At 43.2% G+C, this 17,110-nt stretch overlaps 1 protein-coding gene across 3 annotated transcripts in view; it reads left to right on the forward strand.

Moving 5' to 3' along the window:
• Positions 1-17,110, forward strand: part of PLCB1 (phospholipase C beta 1) — a 334,392-nt gene that overhangs the window by 232,021 nt on the left and 85,261 nt on the right. For all 3 annotated transcript variants that reach the window (XM_039716849.1, XM_039716851.1, XM_039716850.1), the window contains exons 11-14: positions 5,205-5,362; positions 8,595-8,677; positions 14,381-14,465; positions 14,942-15,119. In XM_039716849.1, the coding sequence (XP_039572783.1) occupies positions 5,205-5,362; positions 8,595-8,677; positions 14,381-14,465; positions 14,942-15,119 (504 nt within the window). The remainder of the gene's footprint in view (positions 1-5,204; positions 5,363-8,594; positions 8,678-14,380; positions 14,466-14,941; positions 15,120-17,110) is intronic.

Consider the following 17,110-nt stretch of genomic DNA (forward strand, 5'->3'; position numbering starts at 1 on the left):
TTCCATTAGACACCATTTTTCAAGGGTTTATATCTCAGCTATAAAATGTGTGTTGTGCTAGAACTTGTCACATGAGTGTTTGTTTTGACAGCAATTTTCTTTCTCTGAATTAGAAGAAAGGAAAATCAGTATGGCCACTTTGAAGTTATGATTCCAATATGCAGAAATTTATGCTCTTTGTTGGAGCAAAGACATGGGCAAAGCAAAAGCAATTTTTAACTATGATGCTTTGCAGACCTCTTACCTCCAATGTGGACTTTGTTCTGTCACTGAGGATTAGTTGGTGCTTAAGCCAAATGCTGCAGCTTTATACAGATATTCTGGAAGACAACAGTAAAGCTGCAGTGCTAAAGGGAGAAGCACGGGAGGTTTAAAGACAATTTAAGGTTGATCTGAAGAGATAAAAGACTGCTCTCCTCTCTACCAGCAGGAATTCATAGCCAGGTCCATACCACAGATTTTTATCAGGGCTGGTCAGGACAGAGATGAGTTCCAAAGGTTTAGAGGTACAAAAGCCAAAACCCAAAGAATTAAGGATGGGAATTCATGATTAGTCCAACCTATTCCAGTTTTTTAACTGCACTACAAGTGAGCTCACATGTTTAATTATTTACCTTGACACTTGCTAAATTTGCTCTGACTTGTATGTGAAAGTCTGCAGCTCATCTCAGACTGTATCTCCAGGTTTCTTTGCCTGCATTTCCAAGGAACTTCAGAGGCTATATTTGGAAACACGATCTTCAATCTTAATTTGACAAAATATTCCTAGCTTAATAAACTGGGGGAGTAAATCAGGATGAACCCAGGGGATGGTGCAAGAGAAGTTTGAAACTCTTTCAGGTTCCTTTTCAGAGTGCATGTTTTGACATTTACAGGCACAAACCACAAGCCCTTCCCTTGTAGTGGCTTCATTATGTTCAGTGAATGTGTGGCAGCTGGCTGACAGTGGGATTAATGATTTGATTTTTATCTGTGCATTGCAAAACCTGACAGCCTGGGATTTTGCTCTGAACCTACATGGGACACAGCAATCACATTCCCATTTGCTTTCTTCCAACAAGGAAATGAAATTAATAAAATTAACGGCGACAGGCAATTGCTTTTCCCAAAAGAGTTTGAAGGATCTGCTCAAGTGCTGATGGCTTTGGAAGGGAAGCCTTGGAAGCACCTTTGCCCTGACTGAGGCCATGAAATAGCAACTAGTCATGTAATAATTATCAGGACAATAAGAAAACCATTCAGCCTGGCATTACTTTATGATTACTGAGCTTAATGCCCTACCAATTATCTCTCCCTTTGTTAGTTTTTTTAACCCAGAAAAAGCATGCACAAAGAAACAACATTATAACATAAAAAGCACCATGTGCACACTCTGAATTTATTTTTAATTATGCTGATCATTTTCCTAGCCTTTAGTAGAAACCCTTGGCAGTACATCAAGTCCTGATTATTTATTTAGAAGTGTTACTGCTTTCTTTTTTCTTAGGGAAATGTAATTTTTTAGAACAAAGGTAAAAGCCCATGAAGAAAGAAGTGATTTGCAGTGAACCTAGGCTAACTTAAAGAAATGTTATCTTTGAGAAACTTTTTTTACTGTCTCATCTTTTTTTCTCACTGCTATCATATTTATTTCTTTATTCCTTTGAACCCTTAAAGTGCAACCCTGCTTTTTCCTGGAGTCTCACCTCAGGTTTCTGCTGTGGGCACAGTGGGGAGTGATTTTGCACATTTCTTTCAGCAGCACCCAAAGTCAGAGACAAACGATGACATGTCACACTCAGCTTTGCATGTTTTGAGGGCTGGGCAACTTGCTGTTGTCTCTGGGAAATGCAGAATACTGAAATCACACACCTTTAGCACATGTTTTGGCTAAAAGGAGCAATAATCTCAGCAGCAGGTTGCTGAGATAGCAGCTGAGCACTTGTAGCCAGTGTGGGACCATCCCACCCACCCTCAGCCTCTGCTGCCCTGCTACACTCTGGTATTTCAGTTGTTCCTAGAAAATGGCTCAGCAGGGGCAGCTCTCTTCTCTGTGGCTGCCTGTGCCCTCTCATCCACCATCCTGCAGCCCTTCTGCTCTCAGTGCTCCTCAGTCCCACTGCTGCTGCTTATTGCCTGCATTCAGCCCTTCCCTGAGACCTTCCTCACCTCCCGAGCAGCTCCCAGGCTGACAGCAGCACAGGGAAGGGGTGACAAGCTGGGGACACCTTCCTGCTGCTGGCCACACCACAGCCCTGCTTTGGTCCATGGGAAGTGTCCACAGCAGCAGGCAGGCTGAGCCTGATCCTGGCAGGAGCACAGTCACAGTGTGGGCTCTGATCCGCTTGTCCTGCGCGTGGTGAAACAGCTCAGGAGCAAAATAAATTCAGATAAATGTGCTGTGTCTAAAAAATCTCAGGTGCCAGCACCTTGTGTGGCTGCTGCAGCGAGGAGCCAGGCTCCCAGCAGTGTGGGGCTCTCAGTCTGCACAGTGTGTGATCAATCAGCCCCCAGTGTGTGATCCTGGGCACTGATGGCTGCTCCAGGACTTGCTGGACAGAGGAGATGCAGCAGCTCGTGTTTGTGCCCGGCAAAGGGAGGATGCAGGCACCTCATGCTGGGGGAAACTGTTGGGAGAGAGGGAAGAAGCAGCCTCTGGTTCTAGAATAGTGAAGAGTCGGGTGGTTCCAAATAGCTAGATCCAAAAATCCCCCAGTTTGGGGAGGAAAGATGTCTTAAACAGATAGCAACCACGTTTTAGCTCCACGTATTGCAAACAGCTTTCACTGGGAGAAACAGTGGTGGATGAACCCAGCAAGGATGGGAAATGCTGCTCATGAGAAATGAGCAGCTTAAATTACAGAAGTGTGGAAGTGCTCTGTGTGGGGAAACCTGGGTCACATCCCCAGCTCAGATCAGTCTGCACCAGCTCATTTTGCATCCTGTCCTGTCAGATATTGTTTGGCCAATTACATTTTTCAGAAAAGTGAATTTTTTTGTCAAAATCCATTTCTCCTTAGCCCACATAGGGTGATGGGATGCAAATGTTATGCATGGTGTTACTGTAGACACTGCTTGTATTGTAGAAGGGAATTCATAATGCTTTCAATTTCCAGTATTGAAAAATTGATCTGTATTCAGGCTATTCACAATATACTGGAAGTGTTCCCTTTAGTGTCTGTGTTATCACATTTTAGAATGCAAAAGGGGCATTTTAAACTAAATGCAAACAGGGACTCACACAATAGACATTTCTAAATAATGTATACAAAACCCCCAGATTTGGGAGAACATTTCTCATATTCTGTATTTCAGAAAAACGAGCTGTTGGGACTATTAAAATATGTGCTAAGATTTTACACTCTGCCTGGGGTATGGTTTGGAGGTTGAATATCCTCTTATCCTTTGCAGGAATCCTTCCAAAATGTCTGAGCCTTATTAATAAGGTGTGGGAAGTGTCATGTGGCAAGTGATGCATGTCATGATTTCCTTAAGCACTTTGGAAGGTGAAGGATCTCAGAGCCCAAAACACTTAGCACTGATAACCACAGGAGTCTCTTGGGAAGCAGAGCTTGTTAATCCAAACTCTGCGTGCTCTGAGGGAAAAGAAAGACAACATTAGAGCAGTTTTCTAAGTGAAAGTGGGGTTTTTTAGGCAGTAGAGTTCGGTGGGTCCCTATGAGAGCCAAGGTTTCATCAGCAGATGCTTAGGGATAAGTACATGGAAATGTGAGCTGTTATTCCCTGATCCATGCTTATGTTTGTTTGCATCCTGCAAAGAAAAAGAACCACTACTTAACCCAGACATTGGAATTGCACCAGAAAGGTTTTTGTGTGAGGAAAGATAATCTGCCATAATCAAAGGTGAAACGGGAAAAAGCTAAACTCCAAAAGAAAAGAAGAGACACGTTGGCACTTGCTGACTCCATTTGGATTTTCAGAGCTGCCAGCCCTGCCCAATTTCCTCTGTTATTAACAGATATTTCTCACTGGTTCCAGCAGGAACTGAGAATTCTGATGGATTTCAACAGGAGTAATGTTAATACCTTGTGGAGTATTTATGATTGCTCCACCTCATCCATCAGACAGAAACTGTAAACAGGGATTTTCAGACAAGGGCTTCTCTTACACAGTTTTTAGTAAAAGGTAAAAAGAGCAAAAGCAGACAAAGCTGTTTTGTGAAGCAAATCCCAAAATGTGTATTTCCCAGCATAAAACCTCAACACAGAATCACAGAGACAATAAAATGAGGATTCATCTGCATTATAGTATATGCCAGTCTAGATGAAGTATTTATATGTCCCCAGTCAGCAAAGAATCTTTGCTGTAAATGAACTCACTGCCTCCTTAAAAAGAAAATTAATTTCCTTCAAGAAATCCAGGAAGATCTTCTCAGCAAGTCTGCTAGAAAGCAGGAAACTGCATCCATTTTCTTCACATCTAAAAGAGGCACAAAGCCATTCTTCCATTACTGTTACCACTCTGCTGCAAGAGATTTATATCTGAATAACTGGAATCAAACCTGTTGCAGCAGATGAGGACAACCTGGCTGGATATCCTTCCCTGAATCCAGCTGGACTTCTTTGTTGACTTGGGTTGGAATTTTTTTGTTTGTTTGTTTCTTTTTTAATACTTCACAAGTTTGGAAAAAATTAGTTTTTCCTTCTTAATTTTTAGATTTATATTATCTCATTATTGGAAAAGGACAGTTTAATTGAATTTGTCCCTACATCATACAGTATCACATCAGGAAATTTCTGACCAACTCACTGCAGTGGTTAGCATATTAAATATTGATTTGAGACCTAATGGTGGTGCCATTAGTGACTGCAGGGGGTTTGTTTCATCTTGTACTGAACTGCGTTGCATGATGTGAGAAAACGTGGTCGTGGTCTCCTGAGTCTCGCTGGTCAAGGATAACAAAATCTCATAGAGCTAAGTTGTGGTTGTTATCATTATTGTTTTATTTCATGTATTTGGTGCTGCCCATCAGAAGCTTTTGAGCTGGCTTAGCTGGGTTATTTCTCTGTTAGACTGAGGCAGGATCCAGCCCATGACACTGACTGTGCCCAAGGGATTTCTGTTGTGTTCTTACGCTTCCCGTGTTCTTTGGGCATTACCCCTCTCAGCTGAGGGCAAAAGCTGCTGTTAGCTGTGACTGTGGTTAGATCAGTTGTATCCATTGCTGAGGCCCGAAATGACTTCCCTTTCTGTGCTGTGCCCAGCTGGGCAGCTGGCTGGCAACTCCTCGGTGGAGATGTACCGGCAGGTGCTGCTGTCGGGCTGCCGCTGCGTGGAGCTGGACTGCTGGAAGGGCCGCACGGCCGAGGAGGAGCCCGTCATCACACACGGCTTCACCATGACCACCGAGATCTCCTTCAAGGTACGGCTGGGCAGCTCTTCAGCTGGCACGGGCCTGCTCCTGAAAAACCCTCGCTGCCGCGGTGGGAGTGGGAGGGCAAGAAGCTGCTGCAAGGGGGAATTGCAGAGCCGCTGCAGAGTGGCTGCAAGAGAAGAGCTGCAGCGCTGGGACCTTGCGTGGTGGGAGGCTCCTGGTGGTGGGGAGAAGGGATTGTGTGGTGTGACAGCAGTGCCATCTGGCACTGGGCTCCGTGCCCGGGTCCGAGCTCCTGTGCACGTCCCTGCAGCAAATCTCATGGGAGAGAAGGCACAGCCAGGGCTGGAGCACCGGGCACAGCCACCACAGCTGGCTCTGCACAGAGGCACACGGGGCTCTGAAGGCACTGGGAGAAACAGCTGGGTTACAGCTCCAGGGGACAGAGCTGGAGGCCACAGGATTGGGTCAGCAGTAACCAGCTCATCAGTGCACTCCTTTTCTCCTCTCTGCCTGGTCACTGGCAGTGGGAGGCAGAAGTCCTGAACTGAGACAGGAAGTAGCAGCTAGATCTCAACAATTTGCAAGCCTTTAAATTCCTGTGAGCAGAGAATAGGCTGCTCATAGCCAGATGAGCAGGCTCCATGCACAGGACCCAGACACTTGGCATTATTTTTTAAAAAAATTAGTAAGTGTGTGTGCAATGTCATCCCTGATACTTGGGACCAGACCCAAAGCACTGGAGGGTGAAAAAGAAAAATTAGCATCTTTGGAGGCTGTGAAGGGATATTTGTGCCATTCAAAACCCAAACATGTCATCTTTCTTATTGAATTTCATCTTCCATTTCCTTTTCTACAGTACAAGGTAGAGACCATATCCTTAGCAATAACCTTAAATTGTTATCTTCTTGTTCTTCTTAAAGATGTTTTGATCTGAGGTGTTAGAGCAGCATAATGGAGGTGTTTGCCTGTAGTGTTAGGATTGGTAGTCAACACAGCTTATAGTGATACCTCAGGAAATCATTTTTGAAGTGTGAAGAAATAATTCTTCTTCATCTTTGACACTACCTCACCATGGAAATACATGTCTAGCCTTGGCTGTGTGCAGGAATATGTGGGACAATGTTCATTACTGACTTGGGTTGTGTTCCAGGGATTGCATGTGGCTACAGCTTTGAGACATTTCTCCCCTATCTGAAACCTATTGTTGGGTGGGGTTTTTTGTCTTCTAGTGCCTTTCTTTAGGGAAAAAAGCAAACAGGTCTGCCACAGCCAGAACACTGTTTCACTTGTACCAGCACAATCCTTTTTCTTCCAGTTTGCTTTCTCTAATTCTTCCCTGATCGAGTTAATCACAGAAACACGTTAAACACCCTTCTTGCACGTTTGTTATTAACTTTCCAGTTATGTTTATGGGAAGCCAATTATGTTTATAGGCATGGGGTTTGATTGCTGGAAGTCTTTTAATTGGGGAAGATGGCTCTCGACTGCTTTGGTCATGAGCAGGAATTTATAACAGTTAATCTGATTTTTAAAAGGATCATTAGCAGGAACGAGGATTATCCCTGGATATTTAGATGTTCAACCCTTGGCATTGTGCTGGCAGGAGAGATATTGGAAGGTATTTTAAACCTCCTCAGGAGTATTTCATCGGTCATTGCAGGGCAGGCGTTTTTTAATCCACCCAGAAAAATGTGAAAAACATCTCGATTTCTTTTCAACACTCCGAGTGTGCTGCTCGGCTGGGGAGGAGCAAAATGGCAGGGAAATAATGTGTCAGGAGTGAGAGAATCCATTCATGCCTTGAATGCTGAGTCGTGTATCAGCTCCCCTTCTGCTGTGACCACGGCTCAGGGGTTCTGCTCACTCTGCTGCCTTGCACAGCCCAGCCAGCTTCCTGAAGTGACAGGAGCAGCCCTGGGCCCTCCCGTCCTGTGTCCTGGGCTGCTTGCTCCCTCGGTTTTGTCCTCACTCTGTGACTCAGAAATCCATCAGTTTTCCTCAGCTGTGCCAGGCTGGGATCGTGGATGCCATGCCAGGCCATGCCAGGCCATGCCAGGCCAGGCCATGCCACGCCATGCCATGCCGTGCCATGCCACGTGCAGGGATCTCTGTGTGTGTAACCATGTTCACACCTGGAGAGCTGGCCCAGGTGAGTCACTCCTGCCAGCTCCTCTCCCTCATCATGGAGCCTTTGCCTTCGCTGAACCGCTGCCTGAGCTCCTCATCCTCATCAGCTCAATCCTGATTTCACTCCCCAGTTATGTCCCCACTCGTGCAGGGTTCCATCCCCCCTTGCAGCAGGAAGGCAGTTGAACACCAGTGGGCCAGAAGAAGGTACCAGAAGCTCAGCTTTTCTTTTAGGAAGTGTATTTCTTAGTGTTGTGCTTCTCAGCTGAGCCTCTAAAAGTGCAGAAAATGAACAGGAGGAATCCCCAGAGAAAGCTCATTTAACGTAAATGCATCTTTTAGGTTCTAGTCATCCTTATGATTTGGCATGGCAGAGACTTATGGGTTCTTAGAAACTCCAGAGTTTGCCAGCATATGAAAAGTCTTCAGTGTTTTCTGTGTTCCTCTGGAAGAGAGATTTGTTCCAAGAGGGAAACATTTCATAATTTGTAATAATGAGTGCATTTGTTGTGCACCTCACTAAAATCATCATCATCAAATGAGTTTTCTACTGGATTTAGGGTTTCATTTTCTGTAGGGTTGACAGGAAACTTTACAGAAGTTTTCTTTTCTGAGCCCTCTGATAATTACCACAGAACTAACTGTTTTAATTGAGTAAAGATTTCTTTTTTCTTTTCTTTTGCCTTAAAGGGATTTCTGTCATCAAAAAAAAAAAAAGAGCGAGAACTAAAATGTGAGTCAGAGTAACTAAGGATTTTATGGATACATGTTGTGCTGATGATGTTTGGAAGATCTGCCTTTGTCAGAGCATTTTTATTGCAGCACATGAAAGCTGTAGCTGCAGGCATGGAACAGCTCCCCATCAAAACCAAGCTTTACATTTAAACTATTGATTTTGGCAGACATAAGTCATTTCTTGAGAAATGTGCTGTTTGAGACTCATCAGACATTTTGGAGATTCGATTTTAGTTCAGGTTGAAAAATTTGGTTGTGGCAAGAGCACATCCAGAGCTTCCTGGGATGTTTAGGAAGGAAGGTCTGATCTCAGGGAATGATCTCAGAGCTTGTTGGGTCCTTTCTGTCATCAAAGGCTAAAACTCTGCTTCTTTAGAGAGTTCCATTTGTAACTGTGTTTGTTTTGATTCTTTAGGAAGTCATAGAAGCCATTGCTGAATGTGCATTTAAGACATCGCCCTTCCCAATCCTCCTTTCCTTTGAAAACCATGTGGATTCGTAAGTAATTACCAATTTCTCTTGGCTGATGTTTCATTTTTTACAAGGTCTAGGCATGGAGTTGTGTGTGCACCTGTGACCCAAACAACAGCTCTTACCAAAAGTGGAATTGGGCCTGTTCTTGAAAACCTCCCTGATCAGAACCTTTTGTTTGGGAGGGGGAGTCTGGCTGTGAGAGGGATTTTGTTAACTTTTCACTCAGCATGTCCTGCTGGAATGCAGCACTGCTCCAAGGAAAACGAGGCACTATTTCACCTGCTTGTGACCTGCTCTGTGCTGCAAACACATTCAGGATTTAGTCTGCCTCTCCTGTTAGAGGCAGAGGCCACAACCAGGGACTTCTAGGGCTGCAAAATAGGTGGTGAGGATGGCCAGAAACTGTTAATTGTGTTAGAGGCACAGCCAGAACCAGGGACTTCTAGGGCTGCAAAATAGGTGGTGAGGATGGCCAGAAACTGTTAATTTCTGCCCAAAAAAATAACAGTTTGCATAAGTTTATTTCATTTTCTTATTTTTTCCCCAGTTATTAGAAAAGGACAATTTTTCTGTATAAGAAAAGAAATAATAAATGAGAACACGTCTAGCTTTGTCCCAGTGATCTATTTTATTTTTATAGTTCTGATTTTTTTTTAACATTACCTTTGGTTTTGAATGCAGAGACCGTGACGTTCAAAGTGGGGTGACATTGACACATAACTTGTGCCTTAACTTGAATTGCCTTTTCCCCTTTTGTATTTTTTTGGGTTTTTTTTTGCTGTGAAAGCACTTCCAACAGTTTGAGGGCAGTTTGGACTTAGAAATTAATTTTTGGGTTTGCTTTTGTTTTTTGGGGTTTTTTTTCAATGTAAAACAGCAATATTCTTTGGGCAGCTATGTTGTAATACAAATCAGAAATTATGTTGGCACTTTTGTTTCTGTAAGAGGAGAAAGGTGAGGGCTAACTGCTTTTCCATTTTTTTAGGAGCAGCATTCTGTCATAAGGGAAGCAACTGGTAGAAGAAGCTATGTAAGAATGTTTTTAAAGAACAGATGTGGCAGTACTGCTCAAAAATTATGTAGGTAGAAAAATTTAAAATCAGAGGGCTGAGCTCCACTACCTGAATACCTCAGGGTATAAATTTACCTCTTGTGGGCAATTATTATTTGCTCTGCACACATCTCGAGGCCACAGGGTTGTGATTCAAATAGCTGCCCCTTAAATCCTGCTCAGTTGTTCCTGTCCTCCTCTGAAAGCCCACACAGATGCTGTGTTTAATTGCCTTTTCTAATGGCCCCTCATTTCTTTTTGGGGTACATTGTGTCCCTTTGGGCCTGCACTCACCTACTCCTGTGGCTTTGAACTCACAGAGCTTCCAAATGCAGCCTCTGGCCTTCAGAAAAGATGTCAACCATCATTTTTGAAAGTATTATATTCTGTACTCATTCTTCTGGAATTATTATAATATACATTCACTCTGTTAATGTGGGGCAGAGGAAAAACAACAGCTACATTATTTTAACCACAAGGGTTACATTTTTCTTCCTTTAAAGTCATCACGAGTGAAATCTTCAGCTGTTCCAGGGTGATCTGTTCTATTTTGGGAAGGTGAAGAAGTAAAAAGATTTATGAAATAAACTCCTGTCAGATGTAAGTTATATACAAAAGGGGCTTTAAAATTCTGAGATGAGCTGATGTCAGAACTAAAGGCAGCGTGGCTCTGCAGGAATGTGACAGAGGGGACAGGACAGGGTTCCTGCTGCATTGCTGTTATTTACAGCTTTGCCCCACTGAAGGCACTTTTCTCTCCAGAAACCTCCAGCCATGGAATGAGGAATTAACCTGAGTTGTGTTCTCTGATATCCCTTTCCATACACTGCTGAGACACAGGGGTTCAGCAAAGCAAGTTTGCAAAACCATGACCAAATGTTTTCTCTTTCTGAGAAAGCTTTCCTGCTCGTGGTTATTTTCTACTACAGTAAATGATCAGATTCAGCGTGTGTGGTTTCTGATTCTGCTTTACCTGAAAATAATTTCTAGTTTTTTAGCAGCTTCTACACTTACCCCTGAATTCCTTCACCAGTTGCAGGAAAAATCTGCAATTAGTCATGTCACTCACAGAAAAGTTCACCTAATTTCATGGAATGCTCCTTTTGTCTTTTCATTTACTTGGAATTTTTGCTCCTAGATCTTAAGGCTGGACTTTGCTCTAAATGTTAACAAAAAGTGCCAATGTTTTTTTTAGAATTGCTGTCAAGAAAATCCATTTCATCAATTCCTACTTCCAAATATTTTTTCTGCTTTTCAAGTTGCGAAATTCTGCTCCCCTAGAAATTTTGGCATTGGCTTAAACAAAAATATGGTTTTAGCCTGTGTTCATGGCTTTTAAACACACTGCAATTATCAGAGGTAAATAAGTTTCACATCATCACCATAGATATGACAGTGTTAATCAGCACTGGACTTAAAACACAATTTTTCTTTCTTCTGGTTTCTCTTCATGGGAATATTTTTGACACTTTTTGTCCACCTAGGGGGAAAATCACTTTTTAGCACACTGTGTAAATCATCTAATTTGCTTTCCTTTGATGTGTCTCAAGAAGGGCTCCTCTCCAATATCTTCACAGCACATGAAGGGTTTTATTTCCTTTACCATAACTCCACTATTAGTGTATTTTTATCTTGCCTGTTTATATGCAATAAAAAGCTAAGAAAAAGAGGCAAGCATGTAACTTTTAGATGACATAAAATATCATGGATGCCATCATTAATAGTGAAGTCCAAAGTTGCCCACTGAGAAAAAGGCCACTAAAACAAGCTGTGGTTCTGTGAAGAAAGCAGAGAAGTGCCCTGAAAATGTTGAAAGGACCTCAAGGAGACCTTGGTGCTGGAAATGGGGCTTGCAAGGCGATAAGCAATCTGCAAACCTGAAAGCAGACACGCTATAATTAGAAATGCACTGATGACATAGCAAAAAGGTTAAGTGATCCTTGAGCAGTATCCATATAAGATTGCTTCCAAGATTAAATTTAATTACAGTTATTCATACTGCTGCTTTCTGGCTGGAATTGTTGCTTCAGATATTAACAGGATTTTTATCACTTTTTCATCCCACACTTTGAATTATTTTAGACTCTTCTGGGAAGCATCTGTGCCTTTGTCTTATGCAGAGGAAGTATCTCTGCAGAAGTGATAAAAATGTAATGTTGGGAGCAGCAGTTGTGCCAAGGAGCCTCTGTGGTTGACCTTCATTATAGGCATGGCAAAACTCAGTAAAACAAAGTGAGGCAATGCAATAATGGTAATGAATGCATTTCTTAATTTTCTTTATATTTCTGTATCTCCAGGTATCATGCTCCTGCTTTAAGTCCCCTCGCCCTGGCACATTTTGGGGGCACTTGTAACAAGTCTGTGTGCTACCTGTCTGTGTCTGCACAGCAGAAATCATAAAGCAGATAAAGTCAGCTCTTTTCAAACAATCAGTTTTCTCTGCAATGCATGAATGCTGACAGAGTTTCCAGTAACAGGAGATGTGGACCAAGAAACACCTGGGTTTTGACTCCATAACAAAACTGGGGGAACATACTGATTTAGAAAACTGGGTGTTTCTGTTGCTCTGGTTCATCATTTTCAAAGAATGGAAAATCAAAAGAAACTGGTATTCCAGCTTCTTTAAATACTTAACTAGGGATATGTAATCTGCTATTCCTAATGATCACTCTCTTGCAGCAGGGCATACATAGATATGTATGTTAGGGAGAGAGGGAACACAAAGATCTACCACACAGTTAAATGCTGGTACTCCTAAATTTTTTTCTATCCCCCCTTAGGAGCTTTTACAAATATTTGTACACATAGTCCAGTTCACAAAGACAAGTAATTTTGTAATGTCAAGATTTTCCTCGTTTGGCCTTGTTTACTACCTGAAGGGTTTTTTGTGGTATTAAAACCTATTAGCTTTCCACATAATTTTCCTACTTTCTGCCTCTGGGATGCAGTGACATTGGAATTTATACTCTGAACCAACAGAATGTTGCATTACTTTTTTCTCGTTTGCAAAAATGAAAGTTCTCACTGTGCTCTCTTTGAGGTAAACATGTAATTAAACACGGAAGATCAGAAGGATCAGTTCTAGCTGTGGTGGTGACTGGGAATTTATTACATTTAACTCTTACTTTTTATATTTTTTAATTCCTATGGAGAGTTCTTTTTGGAGTTGTGCCCATTTAAGGGTGATGATGATGATGTCACATCTAATGACTCCACTTTCAATAAATGCCCTCTTTTGATTCAAGGAGTTGTCCTTTGAACTTCCTGGCTTCTGGGAGAATGGATGTGTTCAAAGGACACGCTGTGGAGCAGACTGAGCTAAAGCTCACTGATGACTTCTGGATTTTGGGCACATGCACACTCTGCTGGAGCGGTGCCTCGGGAGCTGAGGGTTGGAAATGGGTTGGAAATGCCCAGCACAACGTCCCAGCCTGATCTGCTCTCCCATCACCTCCTCCCGTGTGGGTTCTTTGTTCTGCTGCCCTGCTTGTCTTCAGCTTGATTCCCCCTCCTCAGCCCAAAGTGCCTTTTAGCTTCTTTTTGTGCAGAATTGGCTGCATGCAAAACGCAGCGTTGGTGAAATGCTCTCGGGATTTGAACTGCGTGCAGCTCTTGCTTTGGGGAATAATTTAAAGCCTCCTGGCAGTATTTTCTGTCAGTGACTGAGCTAATGACTGCTTCACCCCCTATCTGCTTCCAGGGGCAGCCAGGATGCTGATCCCAGAGAAATTACATTTTCTGATTGAAGTGTCATTTGGCCACCCAACCTTTTTGTCAGCTCTGACTGACCCTGGGAGTTGGTAACCACTGACCAGCTGGGCACAGGCAGGGCTGAACTCCAGGTTTGCAAGAGAAAAATGAGCATTTTTTCTCTTTTTTTTCTCTAAACCCAGCTCTATTTTGTCATGAGAAGTAGCTCCATGGTAACATAAGGGCTTATAGCATCCCTGTCTCTTCCATGATATGCAGATCCTAATTAGCAGGAGCTGAGGAAGTTATATTAAGCCATATAAACCTGTCCTTTAATCGAGGCTTCCCAACAGAGTGTCAGAAAAGGAAACTGAAAGATGCCTCAGCTCAGATGCTACGCATTTTAAACAGGCACATGTAACAAAACTCCTCAGTTTTCTAAAATTAGAGAGTGACTGTGGTACTGAGCTGCATTTTGAGAAGCTTGGAGTAATGTTTCTGAGCCATAAAACCTATCTTCAGTCCTAAAACTTCCATCACTGGCATGCAGGAATTACTTCATCTTTTGGTTGCACTTTGGGAAAATTGGTTATAGGTAGAGTTTGCTGAGGTTCAGTTTCCTTATAGAGGATGTTGTGAGAACTCCTGTAGTGCAAGAAAAATGGCAGGCGTGTGTATAAAGTAAAATGAGGGGGAAAATACTTAAATTTTGAATAAAAGTATCGTCTGAAAGAGGCAAATTCATGTTATGGTTGTTTCACTGTTAGTCCATTGACTTATGCCTTTACTTCATGTATGTTCCCTTTGATAAATTCTGTCATAGGAATTGAAATAGTTGCATGATATATGTAAGTCTCACTGAAAAATTCACAGCTATTGGATCAGGAAATTATATCTAGTTTAGAGCCATGAGGTACTCCATTACTGCTGCTTTCACTCTGGAGCATTAGTAGGACTCATTTCTTTCTTTCTTTTCTTCCCCTCAGCCCTAAACAACAGGCAAAAATGGCAGAGTACTGCAGATTGATATTTGGAGATGCACTGCTTATGGATCCGTTGGAAAAGTACCCGGTAAGGTGCCTCGGTGTTCATCACATCCCAGTGGCTGGGGCATTTTACTGGAGTGTCTCAGTCCTGCCTCATTCTTCATATAAAGCCTTTCAGTCCAAGGGAGGCAGTGAAGCAACGTGAGCTCTTGGTGACTTAAGCATCGTTTCTGATGCAGAGATTGCTCTGATAGATGAATTGTGATGTCTTAAATGCAATTGATCCTCACAGCTGCCATTTTAAAACGTAGACTCTCACATCTGAGCTAGTGCTTGTTTTGGTTATTACTGCAGACACTTCATAAAGCATTTTTCTTCTTAAGTGCCCTCAGTAGCCCTGTTTCATTCAATGTTGACATTGCCTCTTGTGCAAAATCCATTTCATTTTAACAGGGCTTACAGAGGTGACAGGAGTGTCCTGTACCACATGGTGCCTAAGAAACTGCCATAACTCTGTTTCTTCTGCTGTTCTAACAAATCTCCCCCCTTTCCTCCTGGAAGCTGGAAGCTGGCGTTCCTCTCCCAAGCCCTATGGATTTGATGTACAAAATCCTGGTGAAGAATAAGAAGAAGTCTCATAAGTCAGCAGACGGGAGTGCAAAGAAGAAGCTGTCGGAGCAAGCTTCCAACACGTGCAGTGACACATCCAGTATGTTTGAGCCTTCCTCCCCTGGAGCAGGTAGGACTTGGGTCTGCTGATCCTCTCAGGCACAAATGCAGCTGCAATCCCATCCATTTGCAGTGGTGCAGCAGTGTGGGTTGCTCAGCAGGAAACAAGGCTGAGGTGTCAGTGATCCTGGAGCCTGCTCTGTGAGGAGCTCTCATGGAATGACCCAGGGCTCACTGATGTGTGCTAACATTTCTCTGCACTGCTCATTAAGGACAGGCAGCTGCCAGCTCCTCCACCCTTGGCTGCCTTTCCTGTGGGCCCAAGCCCAATAGCAAATATAAATGTTTTCTTTCCCTTGTTGCCTCTGGGCTGTGCCTGCCATTATTTGGTGCCCTCCCAGACAGAACCCATTCCCCAGGGGAGCTGCAGAGTGTCTGCAGTGCCTCAGGGTTTAGGAAAAGGGGATGAGATCCCTGTTCCTCAACCTGCTGTTCTCCTGCATTACTTGGGAACGTGTTATGAAACTCGGTTTAAAGTGCTATAGATGTTCTTCTGTTCCAGAGATGGAAACAGGCAGGAATAATCAAGTCTCTATATCCTGATTCCCAGCCCAGTGTCTGTTCCCTGCACTGGAATTTCTTCTCCTGTCAAGACTAAAATTTTGTGTTCTTACCAGCACAGACATTTATGCCCCAGCAGTAGAAAACTTACAGAGTGAATTGAAAGCTCTGCTGAAATACAAGTTCATTGCCATTTGCCATTTAAAACTTTTCCCCATTGTTTGTAGTTTTTTTCTGAACTCTGATTAACTGAGCTGAAAATTTTCATGCTGGCAGTTTGCCCCAAGCTGAATTAACAGGAAAGAAATCCTGCTTCATTTGTGGATAACATTGTTTATCCTATTAGCAGCAAAGAAAGAGTTTTCAACTGTTGTTTTTAAGGAACTATGAAAATGGCATGCTTCAAAGGAAGATTCATCCCGGTGTCAGGGATGACTTAATACTATTTTCTTGATTTGCTTTAGACAAATCCCAAGCAGGAGAAAAGTAGGTATGTCTGCCAGCTGCCTCCTCTCCAGCATTTGAAATGAGCCCTGCACTCCCAGCTCCCCATTTCTGTGAGCAGCACAGGGTGGGGACAGTGGCAGAGAGCACAGCCTTGGCTTTCTGGGGCTGGGCTGCACAGAGGGCCCCAGCTCTGTCCTTCAGGAGCCTCTCCAGGAGCTCTCCTGGGAAAAGCCTGGGCTGTGAACAAAGATGATGATGGTGATGCCAGGCAGAAGGGTCAATCCCCTAACAGGGTGTGTAATTTTACAAATTAACTGTGACTATTATGCCTGTATTACCTCTGATGAGTGCTTACAAATGAGAAATGCTGGAAGTGAGACTGCAGAATTGCTGTGGTCACCTGTGACTGCCAAAACACATTGCTTGTAGTCCTTGTGTCAGCCTCTGCTTCTCCTTTAGGACTCGTGCCTCTTTCTGAGAATGCAATTAGTCAATATTTTTCCTCTCCCTGTCATTCAGTACTTGATCCTAGATGGAGCCTCCTCAGTGAGTTTCTGTGGGGGTACCAGGCTGCCTGTGAGCTCCTGACAAACAGCAGTGAATTGATCTGAACGAGACCTGTGGGAAGTGCAATATCATTAAACCAATTTTATCTGAGGACAGACGAATCTGACAGAACTTAAGAACACCCTAGGGATGAGTGATGAGGAACACCCAGAATGTCATTTTTCTAGAGTACTTTGAATTTTTAAGCATTCAGAGCTCTAGAGACTACAGCTACAGCTTACAGCTATGAGAATGCAGCATTTCTGGAAGCCAGGTGCCAGTTTTTCTGTGTGTGGACAGTTACAAAGAAATTATTCACCATTTTATAAGAACATTGTGCTAGTGAAGAGTTTCCACACGGCACAGCCCAAGAGTCACCATGACACCCTTCTCACATCTCCACATTAGCAATGTGTCATCCTGGAGCTCTGCAAGCCTTGTGCTCCTCTGCACCCAACACCAATTTCTTTCTGGAGTAAAGCAATTAATCAGAAGCCTGACTCTTAA

The sequence above is a fragment of the Passer montanus genome, unplaced genomic scaffold, assembly GCF_014805655.1.
Source record: "Passer montanus isolate IOZ18808 unplaced genomic scaffold, ASM1480565v1 scaffold37, whole genome shotgun sequence".
Taxonomy (NCBI): domain Eukaryota; kingdom Metazoa; phylum Chordata; class Aves; order Passeriformes; family Passeridae; genus Passer; species Passer montanus.